General features: G+C 41.4%; 1 protein-coding gene across 2 annotated transcripts in view; it reads right to left on the bottom strand.

Moving 5' to 3' along the window:
* VOPP1 (VOPP1 WW domain binding protein) overlaps positions 1-14,291 on the bottom strand; it is a 175,301-nt gene extending 161,010 nt beyond the window's left edge. For both annotated transcript variants that reach the window (XM_012543712.2, XM_012543714.2), the window contains exon 1: positions 13,671-14,291. In XM_012543712.2, the coding sequence (XP_012399166.2) occupies positions 13,671-14,276 (606 nt within the window). In that variant the 5' untranslated portion in view covers positions 14,277-14,291. The remainder of the gene's footprint in view (positions 1-13,670) is intronic.
* Between the last annotated feature and the right edge of the window lie 708 nt (positions 14,292-14,999).

Below are 14,999 nucleotides of genomic sequence, written 5' to 3'. Positions count from 1 at the left end.
GAAAGCACCTCGCCTTCTGGAGAATAGTGTCAGCTGCATGGAGATGAGGGAACCTGATGTAAGACTAAGAACAGGAAGGCAGCAGAAATTAAAGGTATCAGGAGGTTACTTTCCTAGGGAGCTCCTTAAAACAATCTGCAAAATATTTGTACTTCCCCCGAAATAGGAAAATTCACAAAGGGAAAATACAGCTGCTTTAAATATAGACATTCCCTTCCTGGAGAGTATTTTACTGGCATACCCCACCTAATGTGGTTAATTGGTTCAATGAAAACATCACTTAAAATGACAGGGAGCAGTCAGTGCCATGGGAACATGTTATAAATAAGGAGGATACATTCCTAAGATGGGAAAGGTGTGGGAGGAGCTGGGGGAAAGATGTATGGTTGGGTTGGGGGGCCAGAAGTGGAGAAAGCCCAAGCAGGGCAAGTGGGAAAGCTGGAGGAATCATCCTCAGGGCTAGGGGGTCTAGAAGGGACCCAGGCAGGAAGGTGGAAGGGCAAGGAAAACACTAGGAAGTCCTGGGGAAGAAAGCGGGAGCAAAGCCAGACCAAGAACACTATATCATGGAATAGCTGGACACTCCAAGCTTGCGGAGGACGAAGCAGGTGATTCAGAGAAAAATCTTCAGTTCAGGTGATATGGCATCAAGTGGGGTCAATGCAAGGCATTTGTGGTCACAGAAACAAGGAATGTGCAATCAGAGATGAGTACTGATGATTGTTATGTTACAGTGGACTGTCTTCTGTATTTTTATAAATTAAATATACTTATTTTTGTTAAAATTTTAGTTCTAAATTATCTCCCATCCTCCCTACACTGCACCAGAGAAGGCTAGCATTTGACAGAGATATATAAATATAAGTAAAATCATACTAAGCAGACTTCTATTTATCAGTTCTTACTCTGGAGTTATATAGTATTTTTTTTCATAGGTCCTTTGTAGCTGATTTGAGCATTTATAATACTCAGAAGAACTCGGTCATTCAAGTTGTTTTTCAAACACTACTGCTGTGTCTGTATACAATGTTCTCTTGATTCTACTCATTTCATTTTTCATTATTTAATGCAAGTCTTTACACGTTTTTTTCTAGAATCAACTAGTTCATCATTTCTTACAGTACAGTAGTATTCCATCACAATCATATACCACAACTTGTTTAGCCGTTCCCCAATTGATGGGCATCCCTCCAATTTCCAATTCTTTGCCATTACAAAGAGAGCTGCATGAATATTTTAGAACACACATTTCTTTTCCTTTTTTTCCTAATCACCTTGGGAAAAAAAGTTCTAAAAGTGGTATTGCCGGGTCAAAGGGTATATGCAGTTTTGAAACTCTTTGAGCATAACTCCAGATTGTTCTCCAAAATGGTTCACAGCCCCATCAACTAACTACAATGGACTTTCAAAGGTTGGGCTTTGATTAAACTATATCAGTGCAAAATGTAGTATAATTTTCAAGTCCCTATGTACACAGGTAGCAAAAGCAGAAGGCCCCTGAGCCTGAGCAAGTCTCAAGAGCAGACAGAAAGGCTGAGTGAGGGCCTTAGAAGTCCCAAGGAACTGTCCCAGGACAACTCAGACCAGGCCTCCATGGTCCTGGAATGCCACCAGAACTCTGAATCAACAAGGATCCAGGGTGGGGTCTAAGCCCAGGCCATGGAAGTCAGCCTAGGAGCCCAGGGACCCTAACAAAGGGTAAGGCTGGGCCTGGAACAAAAATCCAATTCAAAAACTAAATCTAGAGAGATAGATTAAAATTTAAAATCACCAACCATCATAAAAAATTAGCATCGATTCTAGAGATCCCTTAGAAAGACTAAATAATTCCATAATAGCTACAAGTAGTGATCTGAATTTTTAAAACATTAATACAAAGATCAGCTCTTTATTCCTTATATAATTTCAGCAGTGGACATAGTGCTGAATGTGGAGTTAGGAAATCCTGATTTCAAATCCAGCCTCAGCCACTTACTGGTTTGTCACCCTGAGCAAACTACTTAACCTGTTTTCCTGAGTTTCCTGTAAAACGGGGATAATATCTCACTTATCTCACAAGGTTTCTATGAGTATCGAATGAAATAATATTTGTCAAAAGTGCCTAGTACAGTACCTGGCACACAGTGGGCACCACATAAGTGTATATTTCCTGCCTCTCCCTAATGGTACTGCTGAGGACTATGGAGCAGGGCACTTGGCACTGGAGCTGCCGGACAACTGGGGGCCATCTGGCAGCTCACCTTCAGCCCCGGTGGCAATGAGCCGTTCAACATCTGGGAGGGGAAAAAGTCTGTTTGCTGTAACATGCCAGCAGTGAAGAAAATGTATCTTTCTTTTCTGCTTTGCCCTTGAGAATGAAATTTTCTTGGCAGGAGAAAAATGTATATAGCCACTGTTTGCACATCACAATAAGCAAAATGACTTGATCTTAAAGACAGATAAAGGATTCATAGTGCCTTCCTATCATTTCCAGAATCTAGGTAGCAGATTGGGGAATAAGCCCCTGAAAGTCACAGCTGGATCACTGAGCAATCCTTCAGGTAAAGCTTAACATGTTTCATTTGTTTGGTCTTTGTTAGGGAATTAGTGAGACCACAGGAAGCAAAATGATTTTACACAAACATTATTTAAGCTTGTGACTTTGTCTCTCTCCCTCTCCTTCTCCCTCTCCCTCCCCCTCCTCCTTTCCTCCCTCTCTTTCTCTCTCTCTCTCTCTCTCTCTCTCTTTCTCTCTCTCTCTCTCTCTATTTCTTCTATAAAATGAGAGTTTTGAAGTAAATAGTATCTAAAGTCTCCTTTATCTCCAACTCTATGATCCTAGATAGGACTGCCAGTTGCCTGAAGGATGACCTATGGTCTTTTCACCAAGTACTACAACTTCCAGACCACACAGATCTGACTGGGTTTCTCTTTAAAACTCCTCTCCAGATTATTCTAGCAGAGCAGAAAATTCAGGCAGTGTCTGTCCTAAAATTTTGTCTCTAGGATATTTTAGTATATAGGCGGTCCCAAAAGTCTCTACTAGTCTCCTTAGTACTAAATTAAGCATTTAAAAGGAACAGCTTCTCTTTCAGATCCTTAAAGATCTATTTAATGTATCAATTTGGGGAATGGCAGGAAGCAAATTTGAGCCCAATCAAAGAAAAAATTTCCTAACAATTAGAGCTGTCAAAAGCGAAATAGTATTCATTTTAAAGTGAAGAGTTTTCCATTTCCAAAAGCAGACACTTCTACTTGTTGGGCAGTTTGGCAAAAGACTATGAGTATGGGGGTTCTTTGCTGGCTTAGGTGCTTTGTCCAAAAGTGTAAGTCACATTTCTAAAGAAAAGTGGAATACCCGTTAAAGTTAGACCAGGTTTACCCTCTTTACTCCACTCTCCATTTACTGTGGATTTACACCCTTCTTATGCTGAGCTGTTCACTCGAGTTTAAGCACAGCTTCCCAGGGTCTGGATATCTCAACTCCTGACTTTAGTGATATATTAGATTTAACTCTATTTCAAATAGTTGAAAATTATATGGCATCCAGGAAGCTATTTTCTGATTCTCATTCAGGTTCTCCATTACAGCAGTTACTGCTCCATAGGCTTCCTATGAAGCCATAATATATCTCCCTCAGAAATAAAGAAGGGTATAAAGTGTGCCCCACCTCCCCATGGGGTGGCAAGCTATTAATAAAAAACACCAGGTATTGTTATAACGTCTTTGCTCCAGGAATTCAAAGCATTTAATAGGCAGTTCAAATAAATTCTCACTATATCCCCTGACCAGCCATTGTAAATTTCTGCATTTACTGGCTTCCAATAACAGATTGCCTATATCACAAGATTTAGAAATGGCAGACTTAAGAATCCTGGAGTGACAAATTGATAATAATGTTAAAGGATTGTGAAAGTCCTTCTTAACAATCAGTTTGTAAAATAAAAGTGGATTCATTTCAGTATCTATTCTTAAAGACTATTTTGTTTTGTTTTGACTTAAAACAAGGTCTAATTGAAGAGATTTACCCATTTTAGCCTAATTTCTTTACCCTGAAAATCTCTACCTCCCTCATTCCTATTCAACCAGAAAAATGTAAGATAGACTATTAGAAAGGGATCTCCACCAACCTCATCATTTTTACAGATGTGGAAAATAAGGTTCTGAGAGATTGTGTGATTTAACCAAGCTCAACAATTGGAAAGTGACAGTCAGAATAGACAGCTTTAAAGTCTGTAAGAGGATAACTCTTCTCATTTTATCATCACAATAAGCCTGGAAGGTAGGTATTATTATTATTATTATTATCTCCATTTTACAGAGGAGGAAACTGAGGCAAGCAGCATTCAATGGCAGGCCTAGCCACAGGGATAAGGGTCTGAGGCAAGATTTTAAGGAAGACTTTAAAACTAGGTCTGAGCCCAAAGTCACAGTTAATCTGCCTCCCATCGTACACTCAGCCATTTCAATAACACCCTCATGTTTTATTCTTCTTTGTATCTTACTCAATATCTAGCATAGTACTTTAGTGTTTTTTAAATGATGCTACCAGTGCAGACCAATAAATTACTAAGGAACCCTCATTGAATCTTCAAGTCCTTCATTCTTTGACCTTTCCCCGGGGTATTGGACCTAACAATGGGTCGTCAATCTGTTTTAGAGAGTCATTGCTCTGTGATGATTGACCCTGTTATTCATGCTTTCCCCAACTTACCATTCCCCGTCATTCTGCCACCTTTTTAATTCATCTCTTTATTGGTCTCTTTTTTAATGATGCCCTATTAATCTTCTCTCACACACTCCTCCCAGGTCTTTTTTATTCTCTTTAATCTCCTGACCCCAAGAGCATCCTCTCACTCATGACATAATAGTCAGCTCTCTCAATTTGTCTCATCACATAATTTTTAAAAATTTTATTGACATCTTTTGTTTTTACATCACCATCATTTCTTCTAAGTCCTGAGAGCCAGGGTCCACACCTAGGACTCAAGAGCTCCTAAGGCGCAAGAGCCAGGGTCCAGTCACCCGAGAGCCCCTTCGGCACGAGAGCCGGGGTCTATGTCAAGGACCCGAGAGCTCTTAAGGCACTAGAGCCAGAGTCCACGTCAAGGACTCAGGAGCAAAGACAGGTCCAGTTATAGACACAAAGTTAAACAAAACCCAAGACGCTGAGTTACCTCCATTTATCCTTTGGCATTGGTCCCAGAATCTGGCCTTGAGTAAAGAGATTTAGTGGAGACTTCTGGGATATGGCAGTAAGGTACCATACCAGTCATTATATTAAGTGACAATTTGCTACTCTCTAAAGCACAACTTTGATCATGTAACTCTCCTGCTCAAAAGCTTTCAATGACTTCTAATGATGGTCCACAGATTTAAGTCCAGATCCCTTAGTCTGTATCCCAGGTAGTCTAGGTGTATCTTTCTACCTACTATTCTCCTTCATTATTCTAAACCCAGCCAAACTTTCCTGGCCAGCATCTCCAACTTCCCCTCATGTCTTCTGCTCACATCATTTTCATTTCTTGGAATGCCCTTTACTCAGCCCTGACCCAATCTCAAACAATATTTGATCTTTCAAAGCCAAATTTAAATGTCAAGGTCAAACTCTCTGAACACCTCATTCAGAAGTGATTTATTTTTCCTCCTACAAACCTATCTTTGTATCCCTTTTATGACATTGGCAACATAACATAATAGGTAATATGTTGGACTTGGGAGTCAGAAAAACCTGGGTTAAATGTTATAGTACTTCCCCGAGCTTCAGCGTCCCTAATCTGAAAAATGAGCAGAATTATAGGCAACAGAACTGATGTGAGGCACAAACAAGAAAAATGAAAATCAAAATCTAAAACACCATATAAATGTCAATTGATATATTTACTTATGTTTTCCCTCTCTTACTTGGCAGTAATCTCATAATTTGGTAACATATTTTATTCTTCTTTGTACCCTACTCAATATCTAGCATAGTACTTTGCACAAACTGTATATAAAATAAATTTTTCTTAAATGAATGAAGAATGCAAGCTACCAAGTATAGACCAATAAATTACTAAGGAAGCAGAAGATGTGCTCATCACCTTTGTGGAACTGACAGAAAAGCCTGAATTTTTTTCCTTTTTTGTTCTGGGGTAACATGGGCGAGCGAGTCAGTTAGATAAAAGGCAAATGGCTAAACCCTAGTTAGGACATCAATATAAAGGTTGCATGAGCCCAAGCAAGTCACTGACAATCTCAGGAGAATCCCAGAAAACTCTTCTAGACTAAATTCTGGAGAAGGTGCTGATGTACATTAATGGAGAAAATCCTTCACCAAGGGCATCTTCCACCAAGGGCATCACAAAATCAACACACAGAGCAAGGCTGGGAAACACGCCTGCTGCCCTTCTCCCCCATCAGCTTTCACTTGACTCTTGTATTTAAAAAAAATTCAAAAGAAAAACAATTTCCAAGAAAAGTAGGAAAAAAGCAGGGTTCTTAATGAGAGCTACCTCAGAGGGATATCTCAAGTACATGATCAAATGATTCAAGCCAGAAGCAAAAGCACAGGTAATGTACTATGCGTGATGTTAGCATGAAAAACTAGCCTCTAGATCAAAAGAAGCACATATTTAGCTCCTCTGCCCTAATCCAGGCTTATTAAAAGTCAAAAATAAGCAAACTGGTCTGGATTTACATGAGCTGATGCTGAGCAAAAGAAGTAGAACCAAGTAACAGCAAGAACATGCAGTGATCAACTATGAAAGACTTGGCTCTTCTCAGTGGTTCACTGCTCTAAATCAATCCCAATATATTTTGGACAGAAAATGCCATCTGAACACAGCAAAGGACTAAGGAGACTGAATGTAAATTTAAAAAAAAAAAAGAAGCAAAACTGGAGATGTAACTGAGAAACCACTGAGAGTTACCCTACTCTGGCAACAACTTGAGCATGGGAAGAATGCTGGTCTCAGAGCCAGGACACCTACGTTCTGTCTCTGACTCCATCACCAACTCCCAGAACATCCCTGAAAATTTCTTACTCTTTCTCTGGACCTCATTACTCTGCAGAAAAATGCGAACATCTATTGGACTTTATGGTTGATACTATTCCTTCCATGTTTGAAAGCCTAACTTCCAAGAGCAAGTCATAATAATTCAGCTAAAAACTTTAAAGTCTCGAAAGTGCTTTTCTCATAACAAGCCAGTGACCCCACTGCAAGTGGGGGTCAAGTGCAAGTACTTTCATACCCATTATGGAGATGAGGAAACTGAGACTGAGAGATTATGGGATTTGCCCATAATTACACAACTAGTTAAGTGTTCAAAACAGGATTTGAACTCAGGTATCTGGACTCCAGGATTATTGATGGATCATATTGTCTCTCAAGTTGGGATGCTGATACTATCCTACTCTCTCTATCCCCTTGACATGGCACAGGCTACATCCTACTCCACTTTTGAGCTGGGCAGCATCGAGGCAGCAATCCAGAGCCATATTAGCCCACTCCTGGTCTGGACCTTAATCTCCTTCCTATCCCTTTCATTTACTTCAGAGCTGCTCTAGGAATAAGAGCTCACTGTTATTTGGTAGGAGATGATCTTCCTTCATCCTAACTAGACTCCCATAAAGGTTCTCAAAGGAAAACAACTTTATTAAAAATTCTCTTCCTTGTCTAAGCTACAAGTTGCTCAGATTCTAAAATGGACCCCCAGGAGTAAGAAGAATTGGATGGGATTGTGTTAAAGGAGTATACCACCAGGCAGTATTTGCCACATAAAGAGGATTTTGGTGCACTGTAGAACATCTAGTAAAAGAGGTGTAAGGATCTGTGGAGGAGAGGAGAAAAAAAATTCTTGAAATGTCTTCTAATTTTGAGCATCCCTATCCTAAATACTCAGGTTTTAGGGAAATGTCTATTAAGTCTCAGATTTCACTCTTCATTTGTTGGACTTCAAGTGTTCATATTCAAAACTGATAAATAAAAGACCATTCCTGGGGTAAGGAGAGCACTTGATTTAAGTGACAGAATCACAGAGCTGGAAAGGATTTCAGAGATTCTCTAGCCCAGGACTTCTTAAATTTTTTCTACTCATCCCTTTTTGCCTGAGAAATTTTTATGCAAGCTCAGGTATATAAAGTAGGTATACAAATCAAACATTTACTGATAATAAATCATAATTTTGTGGCCCCTACATTCAGTTATGAGACCCCACATGGAGTTGCAAACTACAGTTTAAGATGCTGGGTTAAGCTGACCCTTTCATTTTACAAGTCAGGAAACTGGGACTCACAAAAGGTTAAGAGAACTGCCCAAGTTCCAGTAAGGCATGAGTGACAGAATCAGAATTACACCCAGTCTCCTGGCTCAATATGATGTTTGTTCTACTAATCCCTAGGATATGCAAAGCAGCCTCATCCAGAGATTTCTACCTTCTGTCCACAAGTCAGTAAAAAGGATTTATAATGTGCCAGGCACTGTGCTAAGAGCTAAGGATACAAAGAAAATTTAAAACATAAAAAGGCTCTGCTTTCAAGTCAGCAACAAGCATTTATTAAGCCCCTACAAAGTGCCAGGCACTGTACTATTGGATTCAAAGTCCAATACAAACAGTTTGTATACAAGAGAACTTTTATACTTTATATACTTTAATATACTTTTTAAAAAAAGTATTATTAATTACTTTTTCATATATTATCAAAATGACCTTTGCAGAGGAAATACCAAGTGAGAAAGAACTCTGCTGTGACTACAATAATGCAAATGAAAAAAAGGAAATAAACACTGCAATAACTAAAATGGCAAAAAAGTGTATCTCTATCCTCTCAGAAAGATAGGGAGCTACAGGTATGGAATATTGTGGACACTATCAACCAGGATTATTCTATATGGTTGCTTTTGCCAATAAATAAATTCTTTCTAACAAGAAATGGCTCAATGGAAGGGGTAAAGAAGTAGGAGAAAGTAATGTCTGAAAAGTAACTATGATATCAAAACTAAAGATATAAATAACTTTTTTTAAAAAGAAACTCCCTAAGTCTGAAATATACTCCTTCCAAACCTCTAGCTATTAAAATTCCAAACATACTTTAAGACTTTGTTCAGGTAAATGAAAGGGGAAGGGAAATATACATTATATAGTCATATATAAAGGCACACAGGCCTGCATACACATACACACACATACACACTCACACACACACATAAAACATACTATGTACCAGGCACTGTGCTAAGTGCTTTTTCTAAAAACAATTTTCATCTTATTTGACCCTCACAATAACCCTGGGAAGTGGATGCAATTATTATCCCATAATACAGATGAGGAAACTAAAGCAAACCAAGATTGAATGAACTGCCCAGGACCATACAACTAATGTCTGTGGCCATATTTGAACTCAGGTCTTCCTAGACATCTTATCCACTGATCTCCTGCTGACAAGGTATTATCTAATCCACAAAGCCTTCCCAGTTTTCCCCAGGACAGAAATGTTCTTTCTCTTCAGACTTCTCTTAACCCCTGTATTCTCTGTGTGTGTTTGTGTCTGTCTGTTTGTCTAACTCCCCTACTAGATCACAATAAGTTTCATGGATCTCTCTCTCTCTCCTTGAGTCCATCACATTTCCTTGCTTACAGTAGGGATTTAATAACAGTTCCCCAAATTTCTACTCATGATAAAAGTCCATATTAGATGCAATCTAGACTAAATCCCCCTAATTATCGGGTAGCCAAATACATCCTAGCATGTCATTTTTTATTAAAGCTTCAAGATCCCCAACCTCCCAGTTAAAACATAAGCAGTTGGCTGTCCATTTATGGTAGGAATTGTGGACAAGAGTGCAAGAGAGGGAGGACAGGAACAAAGGAAACTCACATGCACTCTTCATTGTCTATTTACTGAATTCCAGTATTCCCCAAAAGCTCACAAGTTCATTGGGAAGAGAAGGTCCCTTGTGCAATAATACTCAGTTAGTCCTCAGGTTATACTGTTATTGCCCCTGATCTGCTTTAGTCTGAAGGACAAACCAAATGGTTAGGTTCCCAGGAGTTGGTAGTTTCCATTCTTCATGAGTAGGAGTATCACTCCAAGGCTACTGTTTTCCAGATCTGCATGATACACATTTGTATCTATGTGTCTTTTCTGATTTGTTTTTAAATCGTGGGCTTCCTTGTGCCTTCTTGGTGAATGATCTCCAGAGCTATAATTAGCGATTTTTGTAGGAAAGTAGCATTCCACAAAACATCAATTCAGTCGAGGGTGTGGATACCACAGGTCTAATTGCTAGGGAAGTCACGTGGAGGGGAAATGAGGTGGGATCAGGTCAGGGAAAAGCTCACAGGGGAAGGAGGTAGCTAATGGGGAAATGAAATTGATATTTGGATAGCTCTATCCCTATTAGCATGGCAGAGTAAACGCTTAAAAATGTGTTTTGCATTTCTATTTTAATCAGGCTATAGTCAAGAATACAAAGTTACCTTTCTCCTCTAGCACACTCCTCTAAATTTCAGTGCCATGGGTCTAATTCCCAAATACCCAACCCTGTTAAAGATCCCATTAGGCTTGGGGTTCATGAAAAGGGAACAGAATCTTCCTCTAAAATCTACATTACTACCCATGGCTTTCAACGGGAAGGAATTGTACCGTTTCCCTGCCTTATTTCTTACCCCTATTTTATGACGAGTCCTTTTCCTATAACAAGCATATTAACAGTAATTTTCCTTGTACACTGAATTTAAGTGACTGATTTCTAATTTTAAAAATCATGTAAGATTCTGGGTGAAGAAATAGACACAGAGAAAAATATATATTTCATATATATATTAAATGTATGTGTATGTACATAAATTGTGTGTATAATGCATAATTAGTATATATAATATATAACATAATTTGCACATATGTGTATTATGTATGTGTGTATATACATATGTGTATATATACATGAATATACCCCCCAAAAAAACCCTCAAGTATAAAACCCAGCAAGAAGAATTCCAAAAGTTTTTATATACATTATTTTTCTAGCAGCTTAGTGATTCAGTGGATATAATGCTGAGCCTAGAGTTAATAAGATTCTTGTTTAAATCTGGTCTTGGATAATTACTAGCTGTGGACTCTGGACAAATCTTTCAACTTCTACCTCAGTTTCCTCATATGTAAGATGAGGGTGTTTGATTACATGGTCTCTAAGACCCCTGCCTCCTATAAAAACTAGGATCCAATTAAACCCCTATTGCATGCAAAATATTCTGCTAAGTACTGGGGATTCTAGGACAAAAATTGTTAGAGAACTTTTTTTTAAGCCCCCATTCTCAAGGACCTTATATCCTACTAAGGGATTTAAAATGTAAGCAGATAGATATCTATGAGATAATCTGGGGAGAAAAAAAAAAGAGCAATAACATCTGGGAGGAAATCAATAAAGGCTTCCATTAGGACACAGCACCTGAGTAGAGCTTTAAAAGAAGCTAGAAATTCTAAGAACTGAGGAATTAGATGCATTCTAATGGAGGGCAGGCAGTTCAGACATGGGCACGGGAGATGGGAGACAACAATTAATTGTGCAGTTTGGCTGGAACACAGAGTACATGAAGGGGAGTGAGGCAAAATAAGTCTGGAAAGGTAAATGGGAGCCAGATTGTGAAGAGTTTTAAATGCCTAGCTGAGGAGTTTGTATTATCATCATTTACAAGCTGTCAACACAACAATCCACCATTAACCGGGACAGGGCCAAAAATTTAGTCAATCTTCCAGAAGTTCCCAAAGAACCAGATGTTGAGCTTTGTTTGCCAGCCTTTCTCATTAGGAGGGTGTTATCACTGTACTACTTTGCCCTAAAGCTAGTTCTCTCTTTTCTTTTCAGTGATGGCTCTGATGTATTTCCCTCCAATAAAAATACTTTGGAAAAATAATGTATTCCTGATAAGATAAAGACTGGTAGTAGCATAACTGACTACTCACTTAGAAGAAGATAATAGGTGATCTCAAAGTAGAAATAATGCTAAATTAATTTACCTAAGGCCTAAAATGTAACGTGTGCATTAATGCATATACATAATGAAGTTTTATTTAAACAATTGCCTCTCCTTTTTCTTCTCTGTTAAAGGCACCTGTGAGTTCAATGAAACTAAGCTTTCTAAGTTTTTTCAAATCTTAAACAAACAAACAACACATGTATTTACACACACACACACACACACACACACACACACACACACTGTGATTTTTTTTAAAAAACAAGCCAAGAGGGCATTTTTCTACCCAAACCAAATCAAAACAGGGAAGTCTATGATAAGAAAGAAGTAGGAGCATGTTGTCAGAGCTCTGCGGGAGAAACTTTTATGGCAACCTGCCTGGGTTTAAACCAGATGGACTAGTCTTTTCACAAGAACTAAAATTTTCTCTCAAAATGCAAAAAATATTATTATTATTATTAAAAGGAGAAAGGGGGAGAAAAGCTAGTCCTTTGCTGAATGAACGTAGACCCTCACAAAAAGGAAAGGTGATTGGTTTTTTTTTTTTTTTTTTTTTTTTGCAATTTTCCCCGAAGTGCTTTGTAATACAAAATTCAATGAGTTAGGGTGCTCCTCATTTCCCACTCTTAGTTTATATGTTAACTAATGCTTCATCCCAAATGACTGAAGCTAAGAACAAAGTTAATTCAGCAGTCCTATTCAGCCACACCATCCCCACCGAGTTCTGGCTCCTGCCCACTTTGGAGAACACACTCCATCAACAAATGGGCAAGAGTCCAAACGGGGATCCAACTTCCAATCCAGCCCTAACCTCAATCTGTGCGCAGGCCTTATCAGATTTAGCTAGGAAGCTTACAACCTCAATCCGTTCCAAGAAAAGGAACGTGGCTCAATATGTTCACTACTTAAGTGAGTCAATTTCCACAGAGCAACAAGCCTTTTTCTATTTCTGTGCCGGTTTCTGGACACCTTCTCAAACTGGCAGCTTTCCTTTTTAATAAGCATGCAGGGCCGGTTCTTGGATTTCCCCCCAAACCCCCTCCCCCCCTTACTTTCGGCGGAGATGTTAGCAGAATCGCCTTGAAATTCTCTAAATGTACACCTGCTCTACAAGAGATCAAGGTGAACCAGCCGCACGAGGACCAGACGCATTTCAGGGCCCGTCAGTTTCAATAAGAAAAAGACTTCCTAATAACCTTATGCACAGGGTTGCTCCCCGGGATGCCTCTGGGGGGATAATAGTTCTTTCCCTACAATCTCTAGGTGAGAGAAGGCCTTTCTCTATCCACCTTTCTCAGCTCAAAATACTCGTTCCTAGGCTAGCGCCAGCCAAATTTTCCTTTCCAAAAGGTACCCGATTCCTCCGCACCGGAGAGAAGAAACCGAAATAAAGCAGGATTTCCAGCCGGGAGGTGACTGACTACAGGAAGAAAAAGGGGAGTCGGGGAAAGAGTGAGGTACGGCAGATTCCCTTTTTAGGGTGTCTCAGCACGACTAAACTAGCCTACACACTGGCTGGCATACATGCATCTAGATATGGGTGCCTCCGGTGAGCCCCGGTTCCCAAACCAACGCCCTGGTGTCCTCGGGGTGGGGTTGTCCCAGGCGATCGGCGAGGCAGGCAGCCGGTCCCCGAACTTGCCATGCCCCGGCTTAGTTCTGGGTTATTGTTTGCGTTTCCAGGACAAATCTGCGAAGGTTATCGGGCAGCCCCGCTCCCCAGCCCCTACCTCCAGCAGGAGCCACAGCAGCAGCGAGGGAAGGATCCTCCACGGAGCGGGCTTCATGGTTCCTGCTCTGCTCCGGTCCCGGCGGGCAGGAGAGAGGGCGTGCGGCTCTCTCCTCCGTCCGTCCTCCTCCGGCTTCAGAAACGCTGGCGAGCTGTCAGCCCACTCATCCTGTCCCCGGAGGGGAGGGACCGTGGGTGGGAGCAAACCAGGGAGCCGCCTGCGTGCCTCGGGGCGCGCCGCCCTCGAGAGCCGGAACGCTAAGAGAGCCCGAGAGAGCCGAGCGAAGTCCTGGGAGTGACCAGCGCCGCTCCGCTCTCCTAGCCGAGCCAGGCTTCCCCGCCCCGCTATCGCGCGCGTGCGCGCGTGTGTGCGCGCGTGTGTATGTGCGTGTGTATGTGTGTGTGCTGGCTCTCTCACGCACACACACATACACACGCAGTGGGCGTGCACAGAGCAGGGAGGAGGCGGAGGCGGAGAGCCCGCCCGCTCCCGGATTCTCCCCCTCCGGCAGGTCCAAAGCCGGGAAGCCGGCTGGCAGGACGGGAGGCGGAGGGAAATGAGGGCGCGCCCGGGGAGCGTGAGGCCGGAGCCCGGCACATAAGGCATCCCGAGCGTGGAGAGCTCGGGGCTGCAGAGACGCTCACTCCCGGGCAAGACTGGGGGGAGGGGGGAGGAAGGTGAAGCCGTCTCCTGCCCCCACCCCCGCACCTAGCGTACCCTACGGGCCCGATCCTGGGGACAGGGACGGTCCGAGGGAACTAGCGGGAGCTCAAGGTGCCCGGGGCGAAGGTAAAGGAGTCCAGTTGCGGAAGAAGCTTGGTACGAGAAGGGGGACGGTGGAAACTAATTGAAGAAGGGCTGGGTAGGTATACCAATGGTGAGGGAAATCAGCCCCTTCATGGGCCTTAGAAAGCCAGAATAACCTCCCTGCCAGTGCAAGAAACCTTGAAATGAACAGAGGAGGCAGAATGACTGGGAAACCGCACGAATTCCTTCTCCTTGCTCTTCTCTTGGTTATACCAGGGGAGGTCATAATTCCCAACTTCTCCCCACCTCATCTGCTGGTGTAAGCAATGATATACCTATGTCTCAAGTCCTCATCGATGTACGGAGTGAAGGCAGCAGCAGAAGGCCATAAGGAAGGCAGAAATTAGAGTTTGAAGGTGGACAGGTATACACCATATGGGAGCTGTCCCTTAAGACACAAATATCTCTTTCCCCCAATTTAGATATTGGAAGTCCATAGTACTTAATTGGAGTAAGGTTTTTGGAAACATAGTTCACTATTTTTGCCACTGTTAATATGGCGCAGTACAAAGATTATTGGAT

The sequence above is a fragment of the Sarcophilus harrisii genome, chromosome 1, assembly GCF_902635505.1.
Source record: "Sarcophilus harrisii chromosome 1, mSarHar1.11, whole genome shotgun sequence".
Taxonomy (NCBI): domain Eukaryota; kingdom Metazoa; phylum Chordata; class Mammalia; order Dasyuromorphia; family Dasyuridae; genus Sarcophilus; species Sarcophilus harrisii.
This window is presented reverse-complemented; position numbering and strand designations above follow the sequence as displayed.